Source organism: Diprion similis, chromosome 5 (genome assembly GCF_021155765.1).
Source record: "Diprion similis isolate iyDipSimi1 chromosome 5, iyDipSimi1.1, whole genome shotgun sequence".
NCBI lineage: Eukaryota > Metazoa > Arthropoda > Insecta > Hymenoptera > Diprionidae > Diprion > Diprion similis.
In genome coordinates, this window is record NC_060109.1 from 2,166,498 (window position 1) to 2,180,893 (window position 14,396).

Sequence of the window (14,396 nt, forward strand, 5' to 3'; positions counted from 1 at the left end):
TAAATGCAACGTTTTGAAATTGGATATTTATCGATGCCCACTCGATGAGAAAATTTATAAACAATCAATGTACAACTATCATTTTCTACAATGAAAAAAACAGTATCGATTTTTGTGTCTGAGTACTTTTTTGATAGTTTCAATAACAAAATTCCAAAAAATAGAATTGAAATGATGATATCCTGAGAATGGATTAACGGATTCAAATGAAAATTGGCGCCGTGAGATTTTTTAGAACGCTCATCACGAATCCAAAGTCAGATTTGCAAAATCTAGATTTAGCGCATTCGGTATACTGAAAAAAATTAGAAATTTATGGCTTTTGATGGAAATTGGTACTTGCAGGTTCGTTGAGTTGCCGACCCTGAATTTGAGGTTAGATCTGCGAAATCCAAAATGGCGAATCCAATGGTGGCAGAAAAATGAAGAATATTGGGATATTCATAGAAATTTAAAGATGGAAGTTTCTTTGGTCACCTGTAACAAAATGAAGGTCAGACTTCCAAAATTCTAATATTAGATTAATTATGGTCGTTGGATATAAAGAAAAATCGTATTTTCATGCAATGTGATACCTGACAGCTTTTGAATCGTTAATCACGAATCTGTATACATAGTTCGTGTCTCGAATTGGACATAAATATTTTTGTTTTCTATGAACTTAAAACCTGCAGCGTGAAAACAACAAATTTAAGGGCTGGATGCCGGTCAGCCTGATGTCACTTGTTTCCTTTGTTACAGAAAAGAGCCATTCTATAAAAAGACACCAGATGTTATTAGTGTCAGATAAGTACTGAATAAAACCACGCCCGGCCTGTCTAGTCAACCTAACCTAACCTAACCTAACCTAACCTAATCTAACCTACTCTCCTTAACTTTGACAGAAAATACTTCCTAACCCCATTCTATAATAGATACCGAGGGACGTCTTTCCCCGAAACCGTTTTCATCGTCTTAGCGAGCATCTGATCATTGACAGATCAAATCCATCCAACGACGACTCGAAGTTCGGTTCAAGTATTTGGAATGAAGTGCCTATTCACAGGTAACGGGTTAAAAGGGGATTTGGGTCGTGAAAGCTGAATATAACGGTAATCTAGCTAAAGTAGTTCCTGGATCAAGCGGAGGCGGACGCGGAGGATCAGGTGAGTCAACTGTTACACTGAGATGCCGTTCGATGGGACGATCTTGTGGTCTGACGTGAAAGGACTAATTTTCTGCTTGGCAAGTTCATTTTGTTTGACGTTTTCCCCGGGCAATATCTTCATCTTTCTCGTCTCGGGCCCTCGCACCCTTATAAAAAGTACCTTGCGGAAGATTTTTTCGCCGACTCGTTGCTTCCATCTTCCATCGGCCAAAGCCCCGAAACACGAACCTCGTATACCAGCATCGGAAGTGGATTACAATCGTTTATCCTTTACCGAGCACGGAAAAGACACGATCGATTTGGTCGCAGGAATTTACTGTATACCTTCCCTGTTGCTGGGAATATGTATCATCTTTGAATCAGGTTCGGTGGATACACGTTCGCTTCAAGTACTTCTGACAGTTTTGACACATTTCAAATGCTTCTCCGAACAGTTCGATAGGTACGATGCTGATATGTTGCATTGAGTTCATTCGCAATATCATGGACTGCATTTTACATGTTGCTATTTCTTTGAATTTTGAAATCGTACACAACGAGACACTTCATCGTCGACGACATGTTGGAATTGGAATATTAGGTATTCGAAGCTAAGAGCCTTAATTGAAAAAAGAAAAACAACGTCAATTTGAATTGTAAAAATTAACGTTAAGGCGTCTTAATTCAACTCATGGATGCCAAAATTTTCAACACTATTCGTGCGTTGTGCAAACGATTCAAACGTAGCCAGTAATTGACAGAATTAGGAGATAAGTTGAATCAAATCATCTCTTTAACTTGGTCTTCTTCAATATAGTTGCGAGAATTTATTAAATTATGCATGAAGTGACTGAAATGTGCTGATTCGCTTAAATATTGATCAATGTTTAGCAATTCTTACTTCGCCCAGAACAAATAAAAAAATTTCCAAGCAAGAGAAAACATCCTAGACTCCAAAAAGCACACATTCGTGACATAACGGAATGCCTGAAGCGAGTTTGGGTTATAAATTCTAAAAATGTTGCTTGGAGAGTAAAACGGGCAACAAAAAGCCAAGAAACAAAAACAAAGTGGTACACACAGCCTGTTCACAACTGTCAATAAAATAAAGTTCAAAGTTTTTACGACCGTTATTACAGAGAGAAACGTTATACATCTGATATCTTTCGCATCAATCGGTCATTATGTAAACGACATATTGGGTTTAAGGTGTTTGTAAAAATCGACGCAGGTGTTTTTCGCTGCTCAGTAAAATTGCTCTCAGATTCCTTCTATCGAGGAATCGAAGACGCCTCATCTATCAATGGTAAAATCAGACAGTTTAGATTTCCGTTTCCTTTATTGTACGAGCTGAATCAGTCTGGATCGTGGTGTAAATGTACAGGGTGTGTCTAGGAGTGCAGCTTCTTTCTCAAGAAAAATTTCTCTCTCGCGTTGGACTGGACATAAGTAAACTCGGTACCAACGGCGCCAAAATACCCTAGATCGGTGGTGATTAATTGTTGCGACGTTGAATCGGCTCAAGGAGAAGAGGAGCGAGTCTTTCAAAGTGCCTCATCAGTTGTAGCGATAATGTTACGGTATTCGTGTACTGGAGAATATACTTATTTTTTGAAACATTGAATAATTCGAATATCAATGTGAAGTATAAAAATTAAATGACGGAAATTAAGTGTTACGAAATGTGCCCGATTATTTCCGCAACATTGCACAATACACGACTGCGCCATTTCTTACTATAAACTTTATATTCATCTGTGAAAAACATTAAAAATAATCTATTTTCAATTCAATCACGAATAACATGTATGTTGCACAATACATAACCTTCAAACTGTAATAAATGTTCCGTGTTGTGGACTCTACACGATTGCGTTACCAAGCAGGTTAGCATTTGCCAGATAAATAATTCCCTATCGATATAGGGATTTTTTTTTGTGCAGTTGGTATAAGATTACTTAAAGGCTTTGATCTCGAAGAAATGGTCGTGTCGTAGGAGTTCTAGGCACATCATGTATAATCACGTCACGGTCCAGATAACAAGCTGTGTAATGGAATCACAAAGAGACAGCGAGACGGAGAGAACGACAGAAAGAACGTCACTTCACTTGAGAGAACCATCAGCCTAGTTTACCGCTACCCTTCATACACAGTCGCCTTTTTACCTCTAAGCGATACGAGGAACGCCTGTAAGCTCGCTACGCACACACTCGGCCAACTTCCGTTCCCTCGTATCTTCTTCTTCTTCTTCTTCTTCTTCTTCTTCTCCTCGACATGTCGAGCTACCGCGAGTGCTTTCGCCGAAAGGTTTTCTCTCCTTTTCGCGACAGACGCAGACGCCGCTAGCAGGGTTGCGGATTTGTCCGACCGGTTCTCCGCCAACTTTACACATTTTCCTAGTCATCCTGGATAAGACTTTAGACTCATGGGGGTGATATAACCTCCCACGTTACCGAAACACCATTCTGCAGTCCTGATATTTCACGAATCACCAGCTACTCTGACTGTAAGGTTATGCGATACGTGTTTCAAGAGTCTAACGATGTTTCGTCTGCTCTGTTGGGATACGAAATGTGAGCATCTCCCGGCAAGATGGCGGTGCAATCCGTTATCAGCTGATCGCTTGAGCTTGATTGCACGAATATAGGGAGATGAAAAAATTTGTGCAAGAGATTGAAATTTCCATTTGTCACGTTGAGTGGAGTATAGATTTGAATGTAGGTTGAACGACGAGTTTTATTACTAAACATGACTCGATGATCGTAACACATGTTCATCCCCCAAATAACGACGACAAATAAGCAACGTTTAATGAACGGCAATTTCGTTTCACAAACGCACAATTAACAAATAATAAAGATTTACGGTTGCTTAGCTGTGTAGTATTAAAACTACTATTCTCAGTTTATAATATATTACATAAAAATATTTGAAATTGAGTGGTAATTCACATCCTTATGTATAATTCAAAATAAATAGACACATGACTAATTAGCACGTTGATTCAAGCTTTGATTTTTGGTTGTACATTAAAATTTATGCCCTGATTAATACATTTTATAAGCCTGCGCGTAAAGCAAGCCAATTTATATACAACGTTGTGGTTTATCATGCTGTGATAAAAACTTCGAATAAATCCTGATTGGAAATCCATTATGAAAGCTTTCGTCTATATCTAGGCTATTCATTATTCACCCAATTATTACCTCACCATAAGCACTGATTAAAATCCACCGCTGCGTGTTGAAGGTTGCATCAAAATACTCTATTTTCTACTCGTTTACCTTGTGCAACACAATAAACACTCCAAAAACTAAGGAGAATTTTTTTTTTTCAATTTCTTAACTGACCAGATACGGAAAAATCCAGTTATTTGAATAATATTTTTCACCAAAAGCTTGTTTATGAAATTTTAATTAATACAATCACTAATAAAACAATAAGCATCACGGCTAAAAACAATGTCTTCATAATAATGACAATCCCAATGCCAATAACAATTGATACTTGAAATAACTTGAAATAATTTGTTTCAAATTTGTTCAAAACAGGTATTATTTCTACTGCATAAATGCGTATAACGTACATACTGCGAGGTATAATTTTCACATTCGACTTTATCTTCACAGCCGTATGTAAATTTCTATGAATTATAACGGGTCTGTTTATCATCCATGTTTTACTGTTTGATCATACAGCAAAATTTATTGCAGCACAATCTAACTATATAGGAACGGTTTCAGCAATCAACCCTTGTAATATTTGGCAAGTGTAGCAATTTCCATTATCACTCTTTATTGCGAGTGAAAGGAACTAAAGTCTACGGTGATCTGTTTATCAAAATTATATTTAATGTTAAATAGAATGCAGAATCAAATCTACTCATGGTGTTTTTAAAAACTAAAGTACTTTTTACAAACTTGATTGAATGTAGCCCAATTAACGTGAATGCTTTGAAAAGATTTGTTGTCAACGATAATTTTTATTTTCATGCAGTTGTTTGAAAAAAAAAAAAAATATCACATGTGCTAGAGATTCTCTGGAATTCCAGTTAACGAATCAAGTTCAAAGTTTTTAGTAGTTCACAATTTTTTCAGCTATGGAAAAAAAAAATTCCGATCCTCATATTGCTTCGTAGATAACTTTTGTTGTCTTCCTAACCAACTATCCAAAAATAAGTTTTTTTGAGTAATATATGCTATTCAACGGTCTAAATAAGTCTTAGGTCCTTACCTCATTAAAACTTCCAAGTTTCTCGTTGAAATTTTCAAAAACATTCTACGAGTTGTGAAACAAAGCAGAACTGTTTTCTGTTTTGAGAGTGAAACCAAGAACGGACGTGATTAGAATTGCGGATTATTGCTAGAAAACAAAAATCAATAACCACTATTTTTACTCTCTTACCATTTTAATATTCTCGAATTACATTCAGAACAATTTAGTGTGCCTAGGTACTTCTACACCGTTAGCTGTGGGCTCCTAGGGACATTTTCTAACAGCTGCGATTGGTATTGCGTCGGCTGCTCAATCAGATGGCAACCGTTAACCATGGGCTCCTGGGAACATTTTCTGACCATTAACTGTGGGCTTCTAGGGACATTTTCTGACCATTAGTTGTGGGTTTCTAGGGACATTTTTTGACCGTTAGCTGTAGGCTCCTAGGGACATTTTCTGACAGCCGCGATTGGTATTGCGTTGGCTGCTCAATCAGGTAGTAACTGTCGACCAATAAGATTCGAACGACTTGACGCACGCGCATGAGGTGCGCACTTTCCTCATGGATACATGGTATAATCTACTCAGGTTGCGTAATTATATCGTGCAAAGCATATTCCAAAGCAATATTGTAGCAAATGAGAGGTTATATCGACATCTTGCATCGTAACCGCGTGCATTAATATTTTACAATATTTGAACTTGATCTCTCGAGGACTCGAATGCATACACGCAAAGGTAGAAGTTAATTAGTGTGCAGTCACCCTGCTCTCCGAGAGTCTCCTGTTCATAACGTTAAACTACCGTTTCCTCCGACTTCCCCTGAGGGAAAACCTTACGGCATACTTAATTCAAGGGTTACGTTAATGGCGTTAAATATTGTTGTACGTGGTTGTATTAACGCCCGGTTGAAACTTGGATTAACTCTATATTCACTCGACATATAAGGTAACGAAACTCATTATAGATGCATTTATGCTCTTTGATGCACAGTTTGTAAGCCGTAGCTTCTTATATCCAGCTCGTCAAAGGTTGTCTAGAACCACGAAGAAATTCGAAATTAGGTAATATTTTGTTTTTAGTTTAACATTTTTTCACGTAATTAAACGCATCGTTTTATTTGATCCTAGGAGTAATTATCGACGAAATTCTTAGGTGTCATATTGGGTACAACACATTTCATTTTCCTAAGGTCAAATAATCAAAATGCGAGCTTAATTCATCATAGAGTCATCATTACACCAGTATTACACTGTATTCAGAAAATCTGACTTTGACTTGTTGATGAACTCAAACAATGAAAATAAAAAATTGTTAGAACTTATTACTTTTAGCCGTGAAACAAGACATTTCATCAACTTAAAGTTCTCATATACAGGGTGGCGTGGCTGGATATTAGGTACAAAGATATTTAAAAGGCAGATCTTGATGTGCTATAGCTATTCAGACAACTTTTTTTCAAGACATGGTCGACAATAGTAAAACGATGGCAAAAAAAGTACAAAAATCTTCATTTTCAACGTGGCTTACCAATCACAGAAATTTGAAATAATTCGTCTCAGTAATATACATCTGAAGCAATGAAATGACAAAAACACTTCGCTCGAATTATAACAATTTTTAACTTTTATGCATTTTTTCCGGAACCTTAGGAGTAGCCCTTTGCGTCCAAAATAATTCACATAAAAGGTCTTTTGGTAATCGATACTTGTACCATTTTTTTCATAAGAATCCGTTAATCAAATCTTAAAATGAAAAATCAAATGCATAAAAAATAATTTTTCTACTCCCCAGAGAAGGTGGATGAGGTACAAACTGCTGAACAGATGTTTTTCTGAGCTACGAAAAATTTCTGAACGGATAGTTTAAACATCCCCAGACATGGGCACTTGGCCCATCTTAACCAGATCGAGATACGTTTTTTTTTGGGAAAGTCTGCAATAACGATGTGTAACCAATATTCACAGTTTCAAACAGACAAGAAATCATATATTGACATTTCAGGTAGTTTATTCATGAAGTAAACACCGCGCGCACATGCACGTCAGACACTGACACAAGCTACCTTGATTAGCCTGAAGGGATCTTCCGGCCCTCGAGGGCACAGACGAACATGCGCATAGCATAAAGTCCGAACCAAGTTTCAGCCCATAATTGGATTAATAGGATACACTCTCGAGGTTAAGTAACGAACTCCCAAGGGAAAGTTCTTACACGATCCGCGTATTGTCATGCTTGGCGGAACATCGATACTTTTAATTCAAATATGTTTTTCCTTAGCTTAAAAGTGTTTGTTTTTTTTTTCGTTTTTTTATACGAAAAAAAACAAATCGAACCATGAAAATCTGATGTTGGAAATTTTCTTTTCGGTATTTTGAAAGTAAGAGAGAGAGTGAATCTTGAAGAAAATTTCTTCGTATTTAATTGAGGTGGAGTTATTGAGTTAGTTAATATAATTTTATTAGATATATCATCAGTTTTGTCAATGGTGAAATAAAAATGATGTACCTGTATTCAATGAGCTCTTACGAACATTTTTTATTTTTCATTTTTGAATAAACACTTAAAAGTCAATAATCGAGACCATGATCTATGGTATAAAAACCATAATATCAACTTCGAAGACGGATATCATCAAATAATAAAATTGTTGTTGCGTAGAAACTTTAAGCACGGCAGTATCGGAACCTTCGTTCAGTATCAACCCTGAGATGACAACTTTAACACCAATCGATTTGGAAAGAGGTCCGCTATACACGGCAAAATACACGCAACGGCACTTTCATTCCTCGGCGGTGGGTTTGGGGGCATAATCCAGCCGGAGTATTCGAAAAATAGTTTAGGACGGTTGGCTGGCAGCTGCTCCCCGCCCATGGAGAGTGGTATTTTAATACAGCTTTCCTGTTAGAGAGGCTGCTTCCTCGCGTATTAACTTCGGAGCTTGGCCTCACTCCCCGGTGTGCCAGACCGAAGCCAACCATTGGAACTCGTCCATCCTCTACAGAAAAATAAACGAAAATAAACAAATAAATTAACTCACCCACTAATTGGACTTTTCGTTCGTCGTGTGTTTTATAACCTGTTTTCCAGGGTGTGGTCATTGGTCGACAAAAAAGCAACTCTGGTTTTTCCGACCGAGCTTGGTACTGACCGTCTTCTTCCGGTACACCAGCAAAGACACGTGTCTTGAACCACTACACTGGTCCCTAACAAAACTTTTGTGTTACTACCCTAAGTTCTAGTTCTTCGCAACATCGCACTTCGGAAGTATTCATCGATGGTCATCATTGCAGTAACACCAATCATGAATTTCATACTGACAAAGATCAAACTTCGAGGAGTTGACAGTAGTTCATGAAACGTCGTATGATTTTCATCCGACTTAGTGTGACTTGGCGAACAACTGTTCTCTAACAAAATTGTTGTGTGACCATTCCAAATTCTAGTTATAGTTCTTCGCAACATTGCACATCCGAAGTATTCACAATAACCAACATCACAGTAGCACCAATCATGAATTTGATACCGACGAAGATCAAACTTTGAGGAGTTGACAATAGCTTATGAAACGTCATATGATCTTCAGCCGACTTGGTGCGACTTGGCTTAAAACAATCTGTCCACTACTATACCGGTCTCTAACAAAACTGTTCCGTAACCACCCCAAGTTCTAGTTCTTCGCAACATCGCACTTTGGAAGTATTCGTCAATGACCATCATCGCAGTAGCACCAATCATGAATTCGATACCGACAAAGATGAAACTTCGAGGAGTTGACAATAGCTTATGAAACGTCGTATGATCTTCAGTCGACTTGGTGTGACCTGGCATAGAATAATCTGGACATTTCACATACAATGAAAAGCCTATGCACCTTCCTTTTAACTTTTGTATTATGAAGGGAAACTGTCAGATTAGGGTATCAAAAGCGCCAACGATAAGCGTTGGGGTTCATGCAGGTGCAAATACGCGGACCAGAGTTTAGATAGCCGTGCACAATGAGACTACCACCAACAGCGGAAACTCTTGCGTGCAATTACGGGGTAGTTCATCAATGTCAGTTCACGCGCGATTAGATCTAGTAAATTAATAAGCTGATGTCTCACCCAACCGGCACTGACTTCACTCCGGTGCTTAATTCGTCCTTGCGGTACTTTATTCATTCACACTAGCGTCTCGTCCAGATTCATACTTTCTTTCAAAACAATCAAGCCAATGAATATACCGGACAGAGAAATAATTCAATGGATGCAGAGTGCATCCATTTTTTCAAGCTTTGTTCCATTTTTTTCACACAGAGCTTTCCCTCACTGGATGCTTTCCTGTCGGTCGACCAGGTGTTTTCGTGCTTCCATTTTCTAGGGCACCCATTCATTGCTGTGCGCGACAGGAAGCGAGCTATTTTGCAGTCGAGAGCATAGACCTAGATGCCGGAAATTGATGCATTGTACAATTTCATTCCCCGTGTCAGCACTGCGATTGTTGCGTTCTCCTTTCTCGCCGTGAATTCGGGCAAATATTTGATTCCATTTGGCCACGTCGGCCTCGCGTTGTGGGATCGAAACACGCGGGGAAGAATAAATGAATGTGTAGAACCCCTTTGCCTTTTAACCTGAAAATACGTTTGCAGCGGGGTTTACTTGAGGAAAGACCCTCTCTGTCCGCCTGCTGAACCCGCACGCGTTAGTCGTACATCCATCGGCCCATTCACGGGTGCCTGGAATTGAAAATGAAACGCGTATGTATACGAATTACAAAGCAGGAGTAAATACTTGACTTCTCTTTACCTTTTCAACATCCTGTTTGTCAGACACAATGACAGTGGCCCTTTTATTACACTTTGTTGGATTACATATTTCATTCCGGCAAAAGCTTCTGGCGGTTACTATTCCAACCCCGTTGACTCTGCCACAAGCGGCCTTTGTTCTATTTTCGATTTTTTCCACTCTGACCTTTTCGCATCATCTTTTCATCCCGGGAATTCAAACCTCGTCAAAAGTACAGACGCTATCATTAGTGGGAATTAAAACAAACATGTGATTTCTCCAAGATTTAATTCTGAACTAGTTGAAGTCGATGAACATATTTTGAGAACGGGATCAGTGTCTCACTTAACTGAGTTTACTTCGTTGCATTAAATAAACCGTTACACTTTGGCAAATAATTATAATAAATTGCGGAGTGGCTGATTGTGGAAAATTAATCGAAAACCTCCATCGTGGATGATTAAAAGATTGAATGGTAGACTCCAGGTTGATAACGTTCACCACTAAAACCACAGTTAATTAGTCGAGTTATTAATCTATCGATAAAAATTGAGTCGAGTAAAGCTTCGCCCTGTTCGTATACCATGACGACATGCGAAAGTAATGAACCTCGTTTATCGATGTGCGGTAGAAACGCTCTCGTGTGAGGGTAAAAATTTTTTACAATGCACGGAAAATCCTTTTACCAGTCAATTTATAAGGAATATTTCCCTTCTTTCACTTTCGGTACTTGATACTTCCTGCGAATTTTCAACTTGAGAATGCTGACAATTCACTTCATGTCAATGTCATTTTGAAGCTTTAATTCGCGCTTTAATTACACTCTTATTTCGTATCCATGCAATTAACTTCAAAGCTACATCAGGCTGACGGAGTGAATCCTGAAAGAGAGTGTCGCGTTGAATAATTGAAACTGAAGATCATAATTCCGAAAAATCTGGCCAATTATTTTCAGTCTTTTGACTTATCAACGATTACGGAATGTGCATTGTTTGATGCTGATAAAAAAGCTTCGGAAAAATGCTTGCGAATAACAGGATGACTTAAGATCAACAAGCCACGATTATCATAAACTGTATAAAAAAATTGCATAAATAAATATTTGATTACACGATCCCCAGGATTGAGGGTATCTTATTCTCATCAAGGCTGAATTTTCCATCTCAAACCTTTACTTTTAGCGGTGGTTATAAAAAATGGAGTCTTGATTTCAGAATGATATCCGGAGACGTGATTATTTACATTCCAGTTCGGATATCTGATTTTTCTAAGTAGCAGACAAAAACCTTGCATGAAAGAAAATGTTTTGATTCCGATGCGGAATTGCGATGATATTATTTATTTGCGATAACAACGTATGTTCAGTTCAAATTCGGTATGTTATTCACCCAAAGATCGCAACGGTTATTTGAATACAGTCGAGAAAGTTTCTTTCTCTCTCTTTCTCTTTTGTCCCATACAAAAACTCGTTATTATTATTCAAGATAACTGAAGTCTGCTTGGTCCAACCAACTCTATTCGTACGCGAGTTTACAATCCACAAATACACGGTACATAAGCCGCAGCTTTATTTGAATTCAATGAGAAACGAAAGAATAATAATCTAACTTGTAGACGCTGACGAGGTTTACCTTTAGTGAAAATTCAGCGGAGCGAAGCCACCTGCAGTACGACTATGGCGTAACGAGGATCACAATTTTTCATATTCTAAGGCTGTGCAACTACGGAAGCAAGCAACAAGATTTGTCTGCTCCACTCTCGTTGAATCATACAATCACCCAGCAGCACGCATGTGGCGTCTATCTGTATACGTCTATACTAGCGAAAAGAGCTGTCCTGATTTGTCTTTCGTCATCTCATATATTCAGTCCTTATCCATAGCGAATTCGACGAGGCTGCAAAAAGAAAAAAGGTGTGACTAGGCATACAAGGATCTTATCATGTCGAAGAAACCATCGCAAAATTTGGTGAAGCATAAGTATTAAGTTCAAAGGGATCCAACGACAAGTAAATCGGGTCCTTTTCCAACTCTAAACTGATCAGTTGCCAATTTTCATCCCCTGTTTTGGTATATTTATTAACTGTCGATGTCTTTTTTTTTAGTTGGACTAGCACTGTTTGAAAATGGAAATGGAAATGGGAATGATAGTGATCAAAGCTCACAGTATACTAGACGCAACAAGATTTGTGCAGGCCACTTTTAATGTCGTCCATCACTCACTTCAAAACTAGTCTTCGCATTGATGGAAGCACTTCTGTACCATTTGTGACCATAGCCTTGGATTACACGTAATGAACATGGCCACTGAAACTGGTGCCGAGGTCACATCCTTAAAGTTAATGCGTAATAATTCTGTTAACGCAGCAATCGACGAAACACGGCCTTCCATTATTTCTAAGAAGTCGAACGATCTCACGTGGCAATTTCTAACCTCCATCAGTGCCGATATCGAGCCATGCGGAAACACTACGCGACCTGTTTCCTTGGAGTGTACGTATGTCTTACCGTTGCGACGGCACGTTTTTGGGGAATCGTCGAGGAGACTGATGACAGAGATAACGACGAGGATGACCTCGAGGAGGGGCAAGCCACGGAGCAGGTGATTAACCCCGACGTAAATACCGAGAGGCCAACGACTCAGGGTGACAACGAGGAAGCTTCCGACGTGGGCTGGGACGCTAACCGAGTGATCAGAGACGTGGCCTACTTCCTCCGGACTCACAAGTTCAAAGATTTTGACCACCGTTACTACGGTTCAGTCTCCGACGTGTCGAGGAGACTGTATCAGGAGTTTCCTAAACCACCGCTGCGGTCACTGCACTGGGAAGTCCACAAGCATTGCGCAGTCAGTTTCAAGTCCTGCCTGAAGTTTCTCGAGGAAATTGTCAACCTGACACCGCTAAGGCGCCAGGACGACACGGTTACGGTCATGAGAGAGCAGTCTTGGGACCCCGAGAAGGACAAGAAGCAAATCACCTCGACCCAGGAGGACTGCGAACTTGCGAAAAAGAAGGACAACCTCACCGCGGATCCGTTCCAAGGACCAATCGGTGAGTTTCAAGGACATGCATGATCCCAATCGTATGTCCAGATTCTCATTCCACACTGTAGAACGCTTCCAATGGAGGACCACTGCCAGCTACTACATGTGCTGGTACTCCATGCTGGACACCCCGGAGCTGGCTCGCTTCGGTGAACCCTGCGATAACATGGCCTACTGCCTCGACTCCTACGGCATCAGCAACAAGGACCCGAGGGCAGACGACACAAAGCCCTTCGCCTGCGCTTTGTACAGTTTTTGTCCCGACCCGTGTTGCCCTCTGGAGCACATTTGGAAGATGGAGGAGTGCTACCAGTCAGAGGAAAATCCTTGCTACGATGGGAATGGTTCAGGTATTCCTCATGATCTATGAGACACTCACTCTTTGCCTGTAAATGGGTTCGTTGCACCTTAAGTTATACTGCGCACATTGAGTTCGGTTGGAGGACAACCGTGAGAGAGGAGAAAGATCTTATTACCTTCTCGTAATGGTTGTTCGACTTTCACGTACTTTCAGATAACCGGAAATGCGTTTTTCAACGCGAGAACAATCGGGACTTTGAGTCCTTGGTGAAGAACCAGTTGAACGTGACCTGCGCGTGTCAGGAGGTGGGCTACGAGTGGTCCTCGCGATTTGGTATCTGTGTCGACACCGACGAGTGTAGCACCGAGACTGACATATGTTCAAAGGATCATATGAACGCCTGCGTCAATTTACCCGGGTACTATGATTGCATGTGCAATCTCGGATACGTCTACAGTCCGGAGGCAAAAACCTGCGTCTTTAGTCAAGCTTTCGACAAGGCGCTCCACGGAGTTGATGATGAAAACGCTAACGAGACGGAGGTGAAAAGCATCCTGGCGAAGATTGTCAAAGTCCTCACCAGGTCAAAGGCACTGAGTCTCAACAGCACCGTCGTCGTTTTATTTTCTTCATACATCCTCGTGTTGTGTCATTGAAAGACCTGGCGTCATGGTGGTGAACGTAACTTTGCGGAAAATGATGCTGTTCAAGATTTAGTCAAGGACTTCTACCTAACGTAACCGATTACATGAGAGCCTTAAATTTTTTTTCTTCTTTCTTTTGCAATCGCTTTCTATCAGCAGTATTCACAGCTTAGTCTGTACTACAGTTGAATGGCTAAAAGTACCGGCCGATCGACCAGTTAAAGAAGTGAAGCTTCTCAAGGAGAAATCGAAGATCGTACTTTATTCTTAAGGTGCTTATAAAGACACGTTGTACACCTC

The 14,396-nt window shown here is 39.8% G+C and overlaps 1 protein-coding gene across 1 annotated transcript; it reads left to right on the plus strand.

Annotated features, from left to right (window-relative positions):
• Positions 1-12,563: 12,563 nt before the first annotated feature.
• Positions 12,564-14,192, plus strand: LOC124406375. Its single transcript, XM_046881773.1, has 4 exons — positions 12,564-13,158; positions 13,220-13,501; positions 13,666-13,994; positions 14,112-14,192. The coding sequence occupies exons 1-4, from the start codon at positions 12,564-12,566 to the stop codon at positions 14,190-14,192; spliced, it is 1,287 nt and encodes a 428-aa protein (XP_046737729.1).
• The last annotated feature ends 204 nt before the right edge of the window (positions 14,193-14,396 follow it).

Bases quoted from the DNA above. Each gene is read 5' to 3' on its own strand.
- LOC124406375 (XM_046881773.1), top strand. From the start codon at position 12,564: ATGCGGAAACACTACGCGACCTGTTTCCTTGGAGTGTACGTATGTCTT. The intron at 13,159-13,219 runs GTGAGTTTCAAG...TCCACACTGTAG, and splicing joins TCCGTTCCAAGGACCAATCG to AACGCTTCCAATGGAGGACC. The intron at 13,995-14,111 runs GTGAAAAGCATC...TGTCATTGAAAG, and splicing joins AAAACGCTAACGAGACGGAG to ACCTGGCGTCATGGTGGTGA.